The 19516-nt window shown below is 35.4% G+C and overlaps 3 protein-coding genes and 1 long non-coding RNA gene across 4 annotated transcripts in view; 1 reads left to right on the plus strand and 3 right to left on the minus strand.

Moving 5' to 3' along the window:
* LOC120339668 (ras-related protein Rap-1b-like) overlaps positions 1 to 19516 on the minus strand; it is a 352566-nt gene that overhangs the window by 163026 nt on the left and 170024 nt on the right. The window lies entirely within an intron of this gene.
* On the plus strand, positions 5780 to 7048 carry LOC120339836 (uncharacterized). The gene is made up of 3 exons (XM_039408045.2): positions 5780 to 6011; positions 6451 to 6511; positions 6679 to 7048. Exons 1-3 carry the CDS (start codon positions 5802 to 5804, stop codon positions 6867 to 6869), a joined length of 462 nt encoding a protein of 153 aa, XP_039263979.2. The 5' UTR covers positions 5780 to 5801; the 3' UTR covers positions 6870 to 7048.
* Positions 10278 to 13222, minus strand: LOC144427346 (uncharacterized). The gene is made up of 3 exons (XR_013477911.1): positions 13004 to 13222; positions 11471 to 12353; positions 10278 to 10951 (listed from the first exon to the last, which is right to left on the minus strand). It is a non-coding gene; the product is annotated as an uncharacterized LOC144427346 (long non-coding RNA).
* On the minus strand, positions 16296 to 19189 carry LOC120339349 (interferon regulatory factor 4-like). Its single transcript, XM_039407456.2, has one exon. The coding sequence runs from the start codon at positions 18987 to 18989 to the stop codon at positions 17454 to 17456; it is 1536 nt and encodes a 511-aa protein (XP_039263390.2). The 5' UTR covers positions 18990 to 19189; the 3' UTR covers positions 16296 to 17453.

The raw sequence follows: 19516 nt of genomic DNA on the forward strand, positions 1-19516 counted from the left end.
CGCCCCCCTTTGAAAAATTTTACAAACTTCGCACACCCCCCCCCCCTCGTTTTGCTTTAAAGAAATGCTTTTATGATGGACAAGTTGTTATATATTAAGATGGCGCTATAACTGAGTGTTGGTCTCATAGCGTCATTGCTCAGATTGTTTAGGCATAATACGCTTCGGAGCAACTTCGCCATTCACTGTCGTATGTATAAAACCAAATAGTGGTTGGTCGTCATACATTCTCGTTTTTCCGCTCAGTTTGCAATACTTGGCAAAGTCAAACTAATTATTGAGTAAAACTAAACAAGCAATAAACCTATGCTTCAATGTATTTTCTGCTTAAACGTATACATAAGACACATAAAATTTCAATCAATTGTTGTCGCTAAGGCGTTTGCGATTGCATTTTGTTTAAATTTCCATTGTTCACGTCAGCGCGGCGTGTTATTTATGCCCTAAAAATCTTGATTTCGGTGTTTATTCTTTTCAAATCCGAAATTTCCCTCAACAAATTCTTGTGCCGCGAAGACGATTATAATTACTTTTTTTTGTTCTCGAATGGAACCATGACGCCTCCGAGAAAAACGAGTTAGTTTTTATTATAATCATCAGCGACGAGATGCTAAAGATAGAATAAAGAAGTGAATCCGTAACTAAAAATTTCTTTATCGTAAAAGTGACATTATAAAATACTAAAAATAAAACGGAAAACGCCATGAGTTTTGTTTTGGGGTGGACCGCGACAGATTAAAAACACTTTCTTAGACATTGAAAATCTCATAAATTCCTTGTGCGTGCGGCACACCAGTAGTGTTCTAAAACTATAAATTTTACTCCGTGGGATCGCAGACTTAGGAATATCTGTAACAGTGTTATCTTGAAATTAATCGAGTGGCGGCATTGCGATAGAGCGCAGTAAGAGTTGCAGGGACAGCTCATATTGGTGAAATTGGCAAGAATACAAATCAAAACAAAATGTAATCGACATTTTTATGGTTGCGGATTACCGTGTTATTTTGGAGTACTGGTGCTTTTATTTTATCGACGCAATCGCAGATTTAATTCATCACAATTAAATGAATAAAGCAACCATTTTAAATAAGTGTATCAATCATGAATTGAATATTTTATTCAACAGAAAAACCATTACATATCCGTTGAAAAAGTCGGCTCTTTTAACGACTGGCGTAATCTCGAGAACTGACTCAGAAGCCGTACCGCGGGGATTTCGTTTCGATGAATATGTATTTTTCATCTACTAATATACTTTACATGTATTTTAATTGTACTAAATTAATTATACTTTCTGGGATATTATACCAGATCTTTCTAATGACGACAACAAATTCGCATGAGTGCAATATATATAAAAACTAAATATAATCGGGCAGTTGATCACGCTTTATTATGTCCGCGGATTGGCGTGGTATTTTAGATAGGTAATGAGTTTATTTTGTCGTGAGTCACCGCAACCGCGAGTTACCTTGAACACAAATGAATTGAAATAGAGAGACATTTTGAATTACTGTAGTTATTACGAGACAGAAAAATAATTACTGTAGTTATTACGAGACAGAAAAATGTATTATAACACGAAAAAGCCGGCATTTTTAACGAACGCGGAGACCGTTTCAGGAGCCGTTACATGTGAATTTCCGATTCCATCTTGTGACCTCTACCCCAGTTCACTGATTCTGAATTCATTATTGTCAAATTTCCATAATCCGCAAACTAGGTACTTCCATTATTTTTCACATTTATTGAGTCCTTAGCCACACAGATAGTAATATTCTTCTGAATTAAATGCCACAAGAGATAAATTTGCAATGACGTAATCATATTTGAAGAAATTGTACGGTATAAAGATGATTTGTACCTGAGATGTCAGTTAACGGTTAAAATAAATCGTAACCGTTAACCATCTGAAATCGGTTAACCGTTCCCAGCCCTACTTATGACTCATACTTGTTCAAGATGCGCGTCAAAGTCATATCCCTTTTCCGAGAAACAGCAATCCCAACAATAGAAAGAAGCTTTGCATCGCGTTTCGCATATGGGGCACTTTCCGAATTCATTTCGATAAACTGTAATACTGGATCGATCTAACCCAGGGTTTCCCAACCTTTTTTGGTCGAGGACTATTTACTCACCGGCGAAAACCTTTGCGGACTCAAGGTGCGTTTATTGCAACCGTACTCAGTGTAAAGAAGCAATAAAACCAAACACAACAGAAATTTAACGAATTTCAAAATCGGAAATCCGCCGCAATTACGCGTTCGTTAAAAGAGCCGACCATTTTCTTGCTGTATAATGGACGTTTCTGTCGCACAGTATTCAATCCATGACAACGACGAGAATTTAAAATGTCTTTCTATTTAAAACTAATTGTGTTCATCATGATAACTCGCGGTTGCGTCGACTTACGACAAGATGAAAGCATTACCTTTTTAAAATTCCACTGCCATCTGCGAACATAATAATGAGAGAATATATTGCCTGATTATATTCAGCTTCGATACATATTTTTTGCGATCTTGTGAATTTGTTATCGCTGTTAGAAAAAATAATACTATCTGCTATAAATTTCCAGAATGTACAACTTAATTTAGTATTTATTAAAAATATATTTAAAGTTTATATATTAGTAAATCGAAAATACATATTCATCGCCTTGAAATTCTCGCGAACAACTTCTGAAGTAATCGTCGCGTATACGTCACTCGTAAAAAAGCTGACTTTTCAATGGTATTTTCTGTTGCATAAAATATTCAATCCATCCACATGTGTGATTCTTTTAATCTGCGGTTGTGTTGACGAAATAAGAACAATACTACTCAGAAAATACTATGACAATCCGTGGACACAAAAATGCGTGTTAAAGTGCCCGATTATATCTTGTTTTGAATCGTATTTTTGTGAATTCGACAAATCTGTGAGAATTCGACATTACTACTGCGCGTACTTACAACTTCTGAAGTAATCGTCGCGTATACGTCACTCGTAAAAAAGCCGACTTTTCAATGGTATTTACTGTTGGATAAAATATTTAATCCATCCACATGTGTGATTCTTTTAATCTGCGGTTGTGTTGACGAAATAAGAACAATACTACTCAGAAAATACTATGACAATCCGTGGACACAAAAATGCGTGTTAAAGTGCCCGATTATATCTTGTTTTGAATCGTATATTTGTGAATTCGACAAATCTGTGGGAATTCGACATTACTACTGCGCGTACTTACTGTGCGACATTAATAATGTGGGCGCAGTAAAGCAGAGAATCCTAAAGAAAAATGCCCCGGTACGTATACTACGGTAGCACCCGAAATTTTGCGATTTGCAATGTCTAAAAAAGCGTTTTTAATCGGTCGCGGACCGCTTTTCAATTTAGAAAATTTGGGTTGCCACCATTTACACCTACCAGAAAAATAATTTATTCCTCGTTGTTCGAACTCGCGAGAAACACCTATTACGAATCTATCGAAGCGTGTACAGACTCATGTTTTCGTCGGAAATCCACAAGTGAGTTGTGAAATCCAATCGTTTTTTTAAGCGACTCGCAAGTGACCTGTCGCGTCACGTGTTACCAAATTTTCGATTAGTAAATGTACTATTCTAATAGTTGAATATTCGAATATATGCCCAGCCCTACTCAGTAACCGGTAATTACTGACGCGATTAATGTCATGTGAATAAACTGACTTTTTATGTTTTTCTGTAAATTCTAACGCAAATCCTAACTTGGCTGATAGTTAATTAAGTTATGAAAAAAACGTTTGCGGCCCGCAGTGAATTTCTGACTCGTTGCGGACTCATTTAAACGCTCTGCGGACTCATCTGAGACCGCGGACTCGGGTTGGGAAACACTGATCTAACCTAACTTGCTCTATCTAAACACGCGCAATCTAAAATATCGCTACTCTTGAATTTTTTGAAACTTGTACGGCACTGTGTATGACGATTACTAAACACTACATTTCATTTACTTGTGGACGTCACAATCCTTGCGCCTGTGCGCAACAACCGTTAAGGTTACACCTCAATGGCAACAACACGTCTGCAGAAACTACCATAATTTTTTTAAATAAAATAGTGTTGCCGCGAAACATTACTAGGTTGCAAAGCAATTTAGGGTGCAATCGATTTAAGCAGTTTAACCAAGGGTAGGCAACCTTTAATACAGGAGGGCCAGATAAAGATAACTGAATAAAACCGCGGGTCGCACTTTCATTCAACATAGGCTTTCTCGTAGTAACAAGCACAAACATTTTGTTATTGATGTTATGACATGGGTTATCAGTGCCGTAATATAGCCGTGTCGATATCGGATGAGAACCGATATCGGCAATAAAAGCGGTATTGGTATAACTTTAATGTATGTATCCCAATTAAAAAAGTTGAATTAAGAAACTTTTTTTTATAAATATTTAATGGGACAAGTGGGACACGTAGTACACGTATACAGGTAGGACACGTGGGGCAAGTGGAACACGTGGGACGGGCGAGACAAGTGGGACACGTGGAACAAGTAGCACACGTGGGACACTTGGAACAAGTGAGACACGTGGGGCAAGTGGGACACGACATTTTGGAGACACTCGTCGGAGTCTTATAATTCGAATGTTAACACAGCACCGAATAGAGAAGTCAGCATAATAGTATATAAACATATACAAAACATAAAAACGGATACTATGGTCCGTGACAATAAGATAATTTATTTCGAGGGAAAGGAAAGCCGACAAGACGGCTTATTCGTATAGCGCCCAACGGCCTTCCATACGATTACCAGTCCATGTCAGGTATAGCATTAGTTGGCTAGTTATTTGTTAGTGATGCATGTAATTGATGGTGACCCGAGCGAGGTCCTAACGTTTAGGACGATGACCGAGCCCGAAGATAGAAGGAGCCCTAATTTATTTCGACTTTTTAGTGAGGGGGCGTTTGTTAGTAAAAAGTTGCCCAAGGGGGCGCTGCTAGAATAGGTTTGGGAAACAATAATTTAAAAGTATTATTTGGTGTACGCATGTGTAATCAGAGCTGAATACATTTGAATACAAACTTGATGATTTACCCCATGGCTTAGTTAAATACACCACATAAAATATTTTGACATTTGCCCCAAACAAATCACACCTTGAATGAATGCTTCATCCTGTTGCTCTTTAAAGAACCGTTCGTTCGATGTTCAATTGGCCACTCATGGACCATGATCAATAAGAGATTTTCACAGCATTATATTTCATATCTGACTCATATCAATGCAATTAGGACAACTTAGCAATAGTTTAGTTTGAAAAAAAGTATATCCAAATCGTGGACTCCATTTGCTTTCAGATCAGCTAAAGTTAAATCCTCGCATTCGACATAGCATGCGCAGAGATCTGACTTAAATAAAAAAAGACTGTCAATGCCAATTGTAGTGGTGTCGATTGTAGTTCCACACATATCTGATATCTTCATTTTTGTCGTCAAGTTTGAAAAATTACCAGATAAACTCACCAGCTGATTCACTCAAAAGGACCAGTGTGAATGTATAGAACGGTTTTATGAAGATTCTGATTTTTTATAAATTATCATTGTAATTGAATTTATCATTGAATTACTCTAAAATAGTATTAAATTCAATGCATTTGACACATTTGAATGTATAGACATGGCAGTGTTTTATGTGAAGATAAAACGTGCTTTGATGATTCCAACGTCACAGAAACGCTGTTTATCTATACAACATCAGACCTCTATAAAAATCTTCAGTTGTGACCTTAGAATCATTCCCCTTAGACGACACAGTCAAAGTAACAAAGGCAAATGATGACCATGTTTATTACAACTTTAGTCGTTGCTTCAATTTTTACTTGTTCCCGGGTATCTTCAGTATCTTATTGTCAACTTCCTCAAGTGAGCGCGGAAGTTGACATTGGAAAAGTGCAAGGTGATTGGTATGTTTCAGCACACCAAAATCAAGAGATGTTTAACGTATACGTTGTGAAGTGTCAACATCTACAAAAACTGAACAAGGTATGATTTAATATATATAATTATTGATCGATAAATGAAAATAGATGCCTAAAAGTTGTTTGTTATCAAAATTAGTATAGTTTTGCAGTATGATTTTTTTTCGATTGTAACCTGCCAAAACTACTAGATAACATTTATTGTCTGTAGGGAATCAGGAAAAAACATTTCGATGAATATTTGAATATCTAACTATCTTTTTTCTATAAGTAGGATGAAACTGCATTTTTCAATTGTTAAAGGCATTTCCTATTATCGGAAGACACTTGTCAAATATGTGCTATTTTTCTCCATTTAAATCTCGAATACATTACTGGCTGCTCACATCAGTGAATTTGAGTTTTTGTACACATTTTGAAATATAGTGTCCAAAAATGACCACCGATATGACGTGAGCTAATTTTCCTCAAATTGTCTAAATGCAAATATATCCCTTTTTTAGGTTTCACAGCCTACTTTAAGATTTACAACGGTGGAAATTCGAGTAATATTAAAGAAGTTAGGTCAGTATTTAATCGTGTTGCCCCTTCAACTTTCCACATCGTACAAAGCAAAGGTTACAGTGATGAAATTGCAGAAATTAAAAAAGAAGATACGAATTCTGGAGCCGAAGCAAATATCGTGCTTGAAAACGATTCAGTCATACAAAATCCTTTACTTTTCATATCAGATAATAAGACATATAAGCTGATCCTTCATTGTAACTTGAACGGCGGTAAGGAAATTCTTGTTGAAACCAGAACCCCATCAGCAAATGGTGAAGTCATTCTTAAAGTACGTAACAAGTTGATCGAATTCGGAAACGGTTGGGAAGACGTTAAAGTTTATCCTAGCCAATGCGATAGAGTTATTGGTAAATAAAGGAAAAATAACCGTCTAACTATTGAGAAATATGAAATATTTGGAACTTGGTAAAAATGTTATGCAGAATAATAGGAAAATTACAAATTATTTATTGTCTTTGTTATTAGTGACAATTTTTAAGCCGTTTCATTTTCACGCATATTCCATGTTCGGAAATAAAATATAATTGGAGTTCACGCTGCTTGTGCATATTTTTATTTAATTAGTATAACCAGGCAACCCATTGAGTACTTGTAAATCATTTTCAAAGTCTTAACTTCACGAGACAAATCCGGTTAAAATTGCTGAAATAGTAGAATGCTGGAAAATCATAGTAGCAAATCAACTCCGGATAATTGAGCAGAATTATCTCAACCTAAGGGTAGAATTGCCAGTTCATCTAAGTGCCGCTCTCTCATTATTTGTTCAAGTTGCGATCAAAGTGTACTAAAGTTGACTAGACTTATGCATGTAACTAATATTTAAGTAAGTAATCTTTAATATGGACGTTCATAAATCTGGTTTCAGCAGCTATCAGTTACCGTCCATGACCTCGATCATAGATGAGTATTCACTATATTTGAGTGAGTATGCTTAACCTCGTTTTGTGCAAAATAAAAAAATATATAAACACAGAGCCAAGTAATGGCTGGATAATCAAGTATCTATATGCTTATATTGAGCTTACACTACACTAAAATTGCTGAAATAGTAGAATGCTGGAAAATCTTAGTAGCAAATCAACTCCGGATAATTGAGCAGAATTATCTCAACCTAAGGGTAGAATTGCCAGTTCATCTAAGTCCCGCTCTCTCATTATTTGTTCAAGTTGCGCTCAAAGTGTACTAAAGTTGACTAGACTTATGCATGTAACTAATATTTAAGTAAGTAATCTTTAATATGGACGTTCATAAATCTGGTTTCAGCAGCTATCAGTTACCGTCCATGACCTCGATCACAGATGAGTATTCACTATATTTGAGTGAGTATGCTTAACCTCGTTTTGTGCAAAATAAAAAAATATATAAACACAGAGCCAAGTAATGGCTGGATAATCAAGTATCTATATGCTTATATTGAGCTTACACTACGCGAATAAAATAAATAGTAATGGCGAAAAAGGTCATCCTACAGTTACACCAAGGAAAATAAATTTGTTCATAGCTGTCAACAACCTGATAACATCGAAGATGTAAGCTTCAACTTTCAATTCCATGGTCTCTAACGAATAACGCTGGTCTTCTCAATTAGGGTATCCAATTCGGGTATATTATTTTGAAACCCAGGTTTCTAGTTCCGCAATTCTCGAACCCGCTTTTTTCATTTTTTCCGCAATGTCGCGTTTAGTTTTTTGGTATATATTAAAAAATAAATGAAAATGCATTCATACTTCTAATGAGTGCATTTGGACCGTATGTTGCTGCTCATATTATTTTTGTTGATTTTGAATTGACACCCAAATATAAGAAACTAAGGCATGTTCATCATGTTCGATCCATCCCCAACTTGTTGAGGTAAGACTAATTGTTTACTAGTTTAGCTTATATACAATTAGACACATAAATTACGCTGCCTTTACAACTTTGAATTTACTATCGATTTTCGAACGTTTGGTGAAAATTTAGAGGTCAGCAACTCAGCAAGTATAGTATGTCTTTATTTTTACCGGGTTTCGCTCAAAAGGCTCCAACGCCCGTGTTTTGTTTTTTTTTGCTTCGGGTAAACCCGTGGCGGACACCCTAGTCTCAGTCATACTCACAGTAACTCACTTGCTCGTATAACAAATACAAGGAATTTTACCTATGATAGATACGACTAAAAGGGGCTTGCGTTCAAAGGCTTCTATGCTCGTTTCTGACTTTGGTTGTTACGGCTGTTAGTTAGCCTATAGCCCTATACAATATCCGCTTATACCGGCTGGAGCAACCCACTAGCCCAGCGAACCTTTAGAACTCGGAAACGGACTGATCACTCACAAAGTTTGCCACAAGCCCCCATCCTGGTACGGGAATGCACACTTATTCCATTCTCATTCCAAACATTGGATATCTTCCCGGTTCCAAAAATATCTGTGATATCGAACCGTTGCGGTCCTTATGCAAAGCATCGTATTATTCATCACATTGGTACTGTGACCCGGCATTGTTTAGCAAATTATTAGCGTGCCAAACAAAATGCCCGTTTACTATTTTCTTAATTTTCGTTTGAACTACGTATAAACGCGAACTAATTACTTATAAACGCCAAATACGCATTCATTCTTTAGCCTATCCTTTAGTAAAGAGTAGATTTGCGCACACACACTTAGTCAACATTAGTCGAAGTCATTGACCGCGATTGCATCATGATGTATAATAATAATTATCTCCGCTTGGATTTGATGGTTGTGGGCTATCTTCAGCAATTTAAATTATGTGAACGATAACAAGCGTTTGCCAGACCGATAACAGCGACACCAGAACTCCGATTGGTTCCTGATTCGTAATTATTGAAAAAATCGTCACGGTTGGCTTGCATTTTTATGCCAAAAGTTTTCTCCGAGAACTTCAGTTTTGTGAAATTCACTGAGTGATGAATGTTTTTCTGATATTATTGGTTCAACTGCTTTAATTAAATCTAACGTCAAGGCGTATTCACTGACGTACAATGCAACACTATACTACACAATGCTATTTATTTCGGTAGCGAATGGCAGTCCGCAGTGGTTCATTTAGCTGTTCGTTTTGGTTTGGCATCAATATCACTTGTGTGCGCTGATATTTTGGGTTTGATGACAATGTGTAATATCTATAACGACCGAGCTAGTATATTATGTCCATGTTCCCTGTCTTTTTTACATCTTGCATATTATGCATTTCAAATAAAATTTAGTCTGTGTTAGCCTGTGTTTTTGAGAACCTTGTAGTTGTCAAATGTACGTTGCATCGAAGCCGCTTCCAGCAAAAAAAAAACGGATCGTGCAGTTCAGAACGAATGAACAGCTGATTCAAGTTTATATCCTTTTATTTTCAACATACAGGATATGGCGTTACTCGATGCGATAAACGAAGCTTTATTGAACCGTAATGCTATACGTACCAAGACAATGGGTCTGTGTTGAATGTTGAAGTATTTACTCTTATTGCAATCTTTCGAATATTAATTATGGTATTTGCGCTTAGATCAATAAACCGACTGTTGTGCATATCCTTTATTTGCCTAATATGCTTTCAAACCATGTGTTGCACGTAGTTTATCCTATCCGTCTTTTCGCGAATTGAATATTTCAAAGGTTGCAGCTTACTAATATTATGTGATTGTCATAAAAAATCAACAGATTTACCAGGGAATTTGCCAATATTTGATCCTAATCGCCTCATATTACTACTACAGCGTTATCTGTCATTTAGAATAAGTTTGGCTCTACAATGCTCAATATATCTCTCGAATACAAAGATTACAAGTCATAGAAAACATAATATGAATATATATACAAAACTATAACCGTTGACTCATTGGTAAAAATCATTATTTGTTGATGCTAAATAGGAACGTAGTACTTCAAATAATGTTCTGGATTCTTGCGCAAATCATATCCTGACAAACGCCACAGAAATTCAAGATGTTTAATAGGGTCGATTACAGTAATACTCAACCTTGTTGTCGAGCGGAACCACAGTGTAACATGTCAGAGGTTCGAGAAACCCTTGTGCAATAGTTTAATTGTGTTTTATAGTCTGACTTCCATAAACTATGAATATATACGAAAGCAAATCTAATACTAGCAAAGCGGAATCCCGTTTAGAACCACTGGTCTATTATAATGTCAAGAAAATTATGTAAATGATAGGAAGTGGTATCGTACAGAAATTATAAGTATCATACATCAACACTATTTATCCATGTTTTTATGTCTAATCGTAACAAAAGTTGACCATAATTCCCCCTCTGGGCTTTTTCTCTCATTTCTTGGATGGTCAAATCATTTTGTCGCGAAGTGCCCAGCTATCTCTTCTTGTACAGACAATGTCTCTTTTATCGCTTGTCTTGTTGAATCACTTAGTCTTCTTAATTGCGTTTCAAACTGATATATCTCCTCGGGCGATCGGAAATTCAAAAATCTGAATAATAAGTAGTTATGTTCTAGAGTTAGACAAATGATGAAAACTCAATTAAATAAAAAAGACGTACATTCGGTTATTTGCCGGCAATAGATAGCACATTGCCACATTCAATCACGCGATGCCCAGTGTTAAACAGGGCATAATGAGTGACAAATAGGAATATGAGGCAAAACTTTTTTTTCTGGGGCAAACTGTATATCGGGCATACCTGGTACAGAGTTGTTGACGTAGAGCACTCTTACTTATAATAAATATATATGAAAACGTCAGTGAATTTCTTCGACATCAGTTGCACATCGTACGGCTGTCGGCTTTTTTATATTTAGAATTAGTAGACCGACCTCAAATGCTATATTTTTTCATATATTGTTCAACAATTGCCATCTCGTGATACAATTTACATTAGTATATTCAGATAGATATTGGTATCATCATATTTGGCAGAACAATGAATTCATACTATTCTAATTTGTAGCAATATAGCTAAGCGTGTTATCAGAATAGTTCCATACTAACTTGGTGGTGAATCTTGAGTCATATTGCCTTGTGAATGAGGAAATAATTTACCTCCTCACATTGCAAGTAAATTACTTCCGCCAGCAGTGACATGTGATCACTGCATGTCGTATATATATGAATACCATTGACGATAATGAAAGGCACAGATTTGCTAAAGATTCTATACTGATGACTATGATTATACTTTTAATTCCAAAATCACTTCGAGCAATTCTCTGAGCGAACGACCGCTACGGTATATTTTAATCTTCTATAAAACCACGTTTCCGCATCAATATAGGCTTGTGCTAAATACGTTATTGCAATGAAACTGTTGAAATAAAAATTTTTATAACATTTGTTGCTCATTCAGTTCTTGGAAAAGTATCTAACCGTATCGAGTAAAGTAACTATGGTGGCTTTTATAGTCATTTTATATGGTACCAAAACAGCTGTGGTGATCGTCTTCGATCTGAATCAAAAATGTGAAATAATTAAAGTATTAGAGTTAGACCATAAATATTCGTTTGACCATATGTGCAATGTTGATGTTTGCGCAAATTACAAAGTCCTGCTTTTGGTATAGCTCTTCAGATGAGGGTACGAAATCACATAGTATATATTATTGTTTAATCAAATATGATAATATCCACACGTAGTTTCGGATTTGCCACCCATGTGAAGCAAAAAATGAAATAAAAAAGTAGAAAATGTTTTATACTCGCAATTGACAAAGTCCTCAACCTTCTCTGGACGTGCTGAATTGAAAGAAGATGTTCATCAAAAAATCAGGCTTTTAAGAGTATGTCTTCATCGGGCCAAAGCGTATAATATCACCACAAGAAAAAAGTCTATTTGAACTTAATATTCGATAAATTCCACCAAATTGAAAATCGGTTGTCTGAAATCAATCAAACGTTTATCTTTAGTAATAGGAAGAAATAAGATGAACGTATAATAATTTGTAAAATGATGATTTTGGTATAATTTAGTGACGATTGGTATAAATGTGGTGAACAAAAATTGCTTACTTTTGTACACATATTCTGCTTTTTTGCCTTTGGTAAATCGAAGCAAATGTTGCTCAGTATTTTAGAATTGGAAGTTTCTCTGCAAAATATAGTACCCCCACCCCAAATTAATATATTTGGGTTATGGAATAATAAAACAAATATACAATCAAGTACAAACTTTCGCCCGATCTGCTTGTATTCAACAAATAGTTTTAGTAATATCCCATTCATTACTTGCAATTGTTGCATGCATATTTCAATTTTAAATAGAAATATTCATTCTTAAATCATGTCCGTATGTTCTTATTTAAATCTTAACACAGATGGGATTTTTATTACTTTTTTTTAAATAAATCCCTAAATTAACTTTCCATTTGATTTTACTTTGTTCCCAACAAAAGCGATGTCAATTTTTCTATCAAGGTCTAGCATTTCTAGCAATCTGCAAACATTTTAGATATTACCATTTTCTTTAAAAAAATGAGAGAATAATTAAATAAACAGATTTTATAATTTTTTATTTGTTCCACGTATTCACCCGTTTCTCTAAGATTTTTTAGACAGAAGGACCGATTCTTTATATTTCGGAAAACAGCATCGTTCTTGAGTGTTTAAAAAAGCAAAATTTTATTCCAACTTATACAAAAAGTAGGTTTGGCAAATTAATTTAGATTACCCTATAATACGTTTATTTGAGGACTCTCATGATAAGAGGTACAAACTTCATCACAGAAGAATACGCACATTCCCAAAATACAAAATGGCCGACGTGGTAAAATCCTCGCTGCCCCATTGACCCGGCCCGTGAACGGTCGTACTAAATACGAACAGTTTTTTTGCATGACACGATGTCATGAAAAAAACCAATGTAACTCATAATTTCAAGTATGATACATATATATATATATATTAGGACTGGCCTTTTCAGCTGACTGATCAACAGTATCACATGACGTACAAAATATAATTATTAGTTACTGTGCTGAAATATACCCTCGCAATATTTAAAACTTTAATTCAACATTCGACTCTCACAATTAAATCTCTGCCATACATACATACATATTTTACTTCCGAAATTTGATTTGTAATTTCTGGTAAATTATTAAACCTCCCAACATGTAGTTCACATTCTCTAACAAAGCTCAAATTACGATAGCGCAGATAACTGAGTATTTTAACCGGTTTCAAGAGTTTAGCTGGTCAATACAAGATTGTAAGTGATTACAAGAAAACTTACCTAATAATTCAAATAATAATTTTTTTATGTAATGGTTTCTGCGTTGATGCTTTATCGCTATGATGTCATCTACGATCCATACGCTGCGAAAATGAACAATATCACGTTATCCTTTCCTTGCGTAACTCGGAAGAAAAATTTCCTGATTTAAAAAAAAGATTTTGTAATTGTGAAATTAATTTATTTCTTTATGAAACTACACTGGATGTAATTCTATTTCCCCGCCAAAAATATCGAGAAGGGTTAAAATGATAAAATTCCATTAGTGTTGTTCGATGCTGTCGTCTTCGTTCGGGGGAAACACCGTGATTACGAATTCGTTCTTACATACTCGTATTGCTCAACAGGTATTTCGCGGGAAAGGAGATTAGGAATCTTGAAAACATTCGCTTGAATTTGACCATACAACATGGGTTAATAACCATCTGATAACTTTCATTCTATAAAACATATTTTAGTAGTAAAATTTAAAAATGTCATATACCTTAATTCAATATTCTTATTAAAGCGTCTCAATTGGACTGCGAATCAGAACCATTTCGCATACAAACAAGTAATTTTGAAATCGGTAAAATGACATCGATGTTCATTGTCGACATTAAATTAAATGATAGTTAAATATTTTGGATGTCCAAAATTTTACAATAAAATTAGTCAACTGTTGCCGATACTGCGAAATAAAGGGCGGAGATCCAAGTTTTTTTACACGATGCAAACGTAATAAATTCGAAAACTATAAATATCAAGCAACGAGTCAAACTTACATAAGTATAAAATCAATCAAAACTATTGAAAAAATTAAGTTAATTTCCCAATGTTATGGTTGAAAATAGATATACACGAGACACCACAGAAATATTGGGTGTTCCTGAAGTATGTGTACCAGGTTAGGGTTAGGCTATAATTTTTTTGCAATTTTCGTTATTTTAGTTCTATTACGAGTTCGGAGACTTCCGTAAATTTGTACCTAAAATTATGGCCTAAACCTAACTTACGTTCAGGTGTCCGCCATCTTGGTACTCATACCTCAGTGGTGCCAAATATTGACTATCTTTTCAAATAATGTTTTAGAAAATTCCAGAACATTAGTCCTGCATTCATGACATGTGAAATTGGTTTCTAGTGTTTGAGTTTCAACAAAGCACCATATGCCTTGTAAAATCACATTTAAAGATCATTTACCCAAATTTAAACGAATGGTTTTTAAAATATTTCAGTTTACTCTCAGTTGAACTAGTCTCTCATTAATTACGTCAATTTCAGTTCTGAAATTGAGCTAGGTATTATTGAATACGATGTGGACTAGGGATCGATTTGCAAAATTCTTGATGTTTGTTAGGATGATTGCTGTTGTTTAGATAAATCGCTTTCCTCGTAATTAATGGGCCCACCCTACCAATCGTCGCCAAAATGCTGATTGCTATAGTTTTTTTCATTTTTTTTATTTATTTCATCAAAAAAATACTGGTACCGATGCCCGACATGCATGTTCAAATACTTGAGCATTGCTCGTTAAATGATATTATTTAAATGTGATTGAAGTACAACCGAACAAGGAGAAATATTTTTCTCCATTGAACTTTCGTCAGTCGACTTTTTCTGCATTATCAATAACGGGTAACAGCCCGTAAATATAATATTCAGTGGCTCATCTACGTACAATTGCGCCCATGGCAAAGTTTAGAAAACGCGCCCCCTTGGTTGTTGTTGTTAACGATTATTGATGAATTGAGGTACTTACATTAAGAGTATTCAAGTGAAAGTACTAATTTCAATTATTTCTCAATTGGAATTATTTTATAGTAACAGTTTACAATTAAAACATTTCGCCTATTCTGCGCCTCTATATCCAAACGGCGCCCATAGCACGAGCCATGGCTGCCATACCCCAGATACGCCACTGATATTATCATCGTATGAGAGTCACAACACAGATTACAGAAACACAGATCATCCGAAAACATGACACTTTGAAATATCGAGAGATTTGAGACATATCACAAGCGGTTGTATATATGCAGGAAAGAACGACTGCGTTAAGTTGAGACCACTAAAACGCGGATACCAATCACGTATTGTGTACCGAAAGCTTTTTTTTAGAAGTTGATTCAAATAATAAAGCGGAATTTTGGGGTTAAAAAATTCTGTAAATAGACGATTGGTAATATTTTGGTACATCACAGCTTTTTCGTGATTGCGCTCTTGCCGTGAAGACGAGATCGATAAAACGCGTCATTTCCTTCTGCTAGAGGAAATACGTAATGTTTGAAATAGATCAGCAATTTCACAACAATATTATTGCCAAATAATGTGAAGGTTGAATTGCGTTTTCTAATACCCGAACGTTAAAGCAGTGGATATGTACTGATGATTTACTTCTCCTGCGTTTTTGAAGTATTTATGGGTGTTCCGTGTCTCACTATTAAACAAGCCTCTAGTTTAGTATAGCGAAAAAGACAGTCTCCGACTAGATAACCCGCTGAACTAACATGATTAGTACAACTACGAGGGGAGTTGTTACCTATGCTCCATTCATTGAATTATCAAATGATCGCTTGGTGTGATAAATGTGACACTGAAATCAACAAAATTAAATATTTCAGAAAATTTATTTATTCGTTTACAGTGTGACTAAGATAAGTATACACAAGATAAATACGATTCAGTATTAGTTTTGTCTCAAGAAACTTCAAGATTACAAAATTAGGACATAAATGATCTGAATGAATTGAACCCCACTCAAGCCGTTCCATGGCTTCATATTTATATATAGATATAAGTATTAATCGCAAAGCCAATATGTGGGATTGCCAGAATACTTCAAACTGCGAGACACATCGAAATTTTTATTACTGTGTTGGAAATAGGTTAGAATTGCAATCAACGATATAATTTACTTGAAATATATTTGAAATCAGCCGCATTTCTAATTTACCCAATTTTTGAAAGCAATTTTAGACATCAAAATTAAATCTATCTTTTCCGATAAAACTCCATATAGATTACAATAGCAATTTTGCGTGTATTACTGAAAATCCTATTTTTACTAATTCATTATATTCGTACTACAAAGTTTAGAAAACACATTTCTTTGTACTTTCGATCTGTTCCACTCGGTTCGATCTAATTAATATATATCTATTTCATATACATAGCAGAACTTATATGATTCAAACTCATTATATTAAAACAAAAGTTTAAGTCACCACTAACAGAATAAAAAAAAAACTGGTATGTATGTAAAATCACATAAGGCAATACATTTCACAAAAAATACAGAAATAGCATTGTATTATACAGCGGAACATTGTTTTCAACCAATGCCAGTTCGCACGAGTTCGATATATCTTTCATAGGTTAATAAAACAGAGGGCCAAGCCCGAAATTGGGATAAAAGGGGATAATAAGACACAATAAAATTTGTAGCTCAGGATTTATAACATAAAATTATCAAAATTTCAATATTCGCAATTGTAATTTGTTTCAACCCTATAAAATCTATTTTTCGGTCTATTCAGGAGTAAAAAGCTTATATTTAAGTAAAATATGCTCCATTATATTGAAAAATTGTACACACAATGACTTGGGACAAAATCGACGATTTTTAATTTGAACTTCGTTCAGTTTGTCGAAAATTGTAAAAAAAAAAATTTTTGAACTCATACTAGAATTGCATCACATTTTCAACACTACAACTTAACCAAAAATGAAATTTAAAATATTTCATCATAATTTTTCAAATCGCTATTCAAGTTCTGGCGTTTGGATGGAAGGAAAGATGACCCTGTGTTGTTGAAATTTGACGAAGAAGATTTTCCATTGAAGTTGGATTGCTGAAACACAGCGACAAACTGCTCGTTGAATTAGTATTTTGCATGAATTTCAATGCATATGGTATTAGTTCGATTTTCAATCCTTTCATCGAATGCATTGCTTGTTTGTTTTTTGGTTTGATTCCCACTGCTAAAAGTATTTCAGGTTGTGGGCAAAAACTCTCATTTAAAGCACTGTGAAGAAAATCTATAAAATATTTTTCAAGAGAAAATAACGTGACGACATCTCCTCTTTCCATTTTCATCGGTATAGCTAAAGGATTGTGTTCGTGCGGATTACTACAAAAGACTTGACTTTGGCATAGTCGCTTAGCCGTGAAAGTGAGGTTTTGAGGATCGTATCTCAAGACGATGCCCAACTCCGTTTTATCCAAAATGGCGGACATCGTATGACTTTGTTGTTTAATCGGCGGTAAGCTAATTCCTCTCAGTTTAAAATCGGCCATTTTTTCGTCTGTGCAATTTCTGATCTGTAAGAGACGTATTTGATCGCTCTGATTTCCATAAAAAATTCGATAACCTTTGTCCATATTTGATAAATGTTCGTCATACATCTTCACGCCATTGTAAGAGATAATCACCTGACATTCTTTTATTTTGTCTGATCTTATTCCGCATTCGACATATTGCTGCAAAATCAAAGCTGCTTGGGAAGCATAGTCGGATTCGGCATCTGCCGGATCAGCCTTGGTGCTTACTGATGGTGCTGGGTCTGTTTCTTCCATCGTAACATCATTGGTCCAATGTTGAGTTTGCGCAGAATGATCTGCCGGTGAAATAGCGAGCATCAAATTAAGATCTTCCATTTCGACGGGAGGCTGCACTGCCAACTGTGTGTAGGACATGTCCCCGTTTGGCAACATATGGTCAATCATCATATCACCAGTATACAAGCCATTCGGCATACTCATTGAAATATCAGGACTTCCCAAAGAACCACTTTTTGATGAATGCCCATCGATGCTTCCCGCGAAATCCAAGTCTTTGGTGTCGAGCGTTTTAAAGTCATCCGAATCAAAATTATGATCGAATAAAGGTTCTTGCTTTGTCTGAATTCTGCTTCTCTTCTTCTTTTTCTCGCGAACCTCTCTGGGAGACAAGATCCGATAAACCTTGTAGTTGCCGGTCTGCTTTTGCAATTGTGATTTACTGCTAATTTCCTCAAAATCTACAGATTTGTTTAGAGCGCAACGGAAGTTTGATTTCAATTTTGAATCGTCCAGCTTTTCGACCTCACCGCGTCCCCGATGTTCTGCCCATGCCCTGAATATTCTGTAATAATCTTGCCAATTTGGCAAGTTTTTTTTAACCCACGGAAGACGAAATTGCTTCGAATCGTCGCTGCATGGCTCCCATTCTAAACCCAGGTATTTCCCGCTATTTATCTGCTTTTCGAGCCATGGTCGAAGTGGCAGTTTAAAATCTTCATCTGCTTCTTCTAAAAACGCCATTTTGTTCAAAATATACGATAAGATACGAATTCGCAAGCGACGACACGAGAAGCGCTTTTACAAAATACCAGAATGATCAAACCTGAAAGCAGACTCATATTATAAGCTCAGGCCACCAGAACGTGAAACCATCGTATCACTTTAGGGGAATCACCAACGTTATGACTAGGTTTTCATTCTCTCAGTCAATGACGCAACGCTACGCATGGACTAAATTCTCTCGTATGTCCTGAGCGTTCGATGAGAAACGAAGCGAGAAAATGGTATCGACTTTGCACGCCGTCACTGACGATCTCTTGAAGGTTGGCAATTTATTCGTGTTGTGATCAGCAGGACAATGTGTCTTCATTTCGAAAATTGCGTCTTCATTGAGGGGATTCCCTATTACCTAATTTATATACACCACGGAAAAATATATTGTTGAAGGTTAAATTTAGACCAAAATCAGATAACCACCTTGGATTGTTTGCAGGCATATTAGCATTGGAAAATTACAAGTACTATACGCCAATTTGCTAAGAATTAGC

This window comes from Styela clava, chromosome 9 (genome assembly GCF_964204865.1).
Source record: "Styela clava chromosome 9, kaStyClav1.hap1.2, whole genome shotgun sequence".
In the NCBI taxonomy this organism is placed as follows: domain Eukaryota; kingdom Metazoa; phylum Chordata; class Ascidiacea; order Stolidobranchia; family Styelidae; genus Styela; species Styela clava.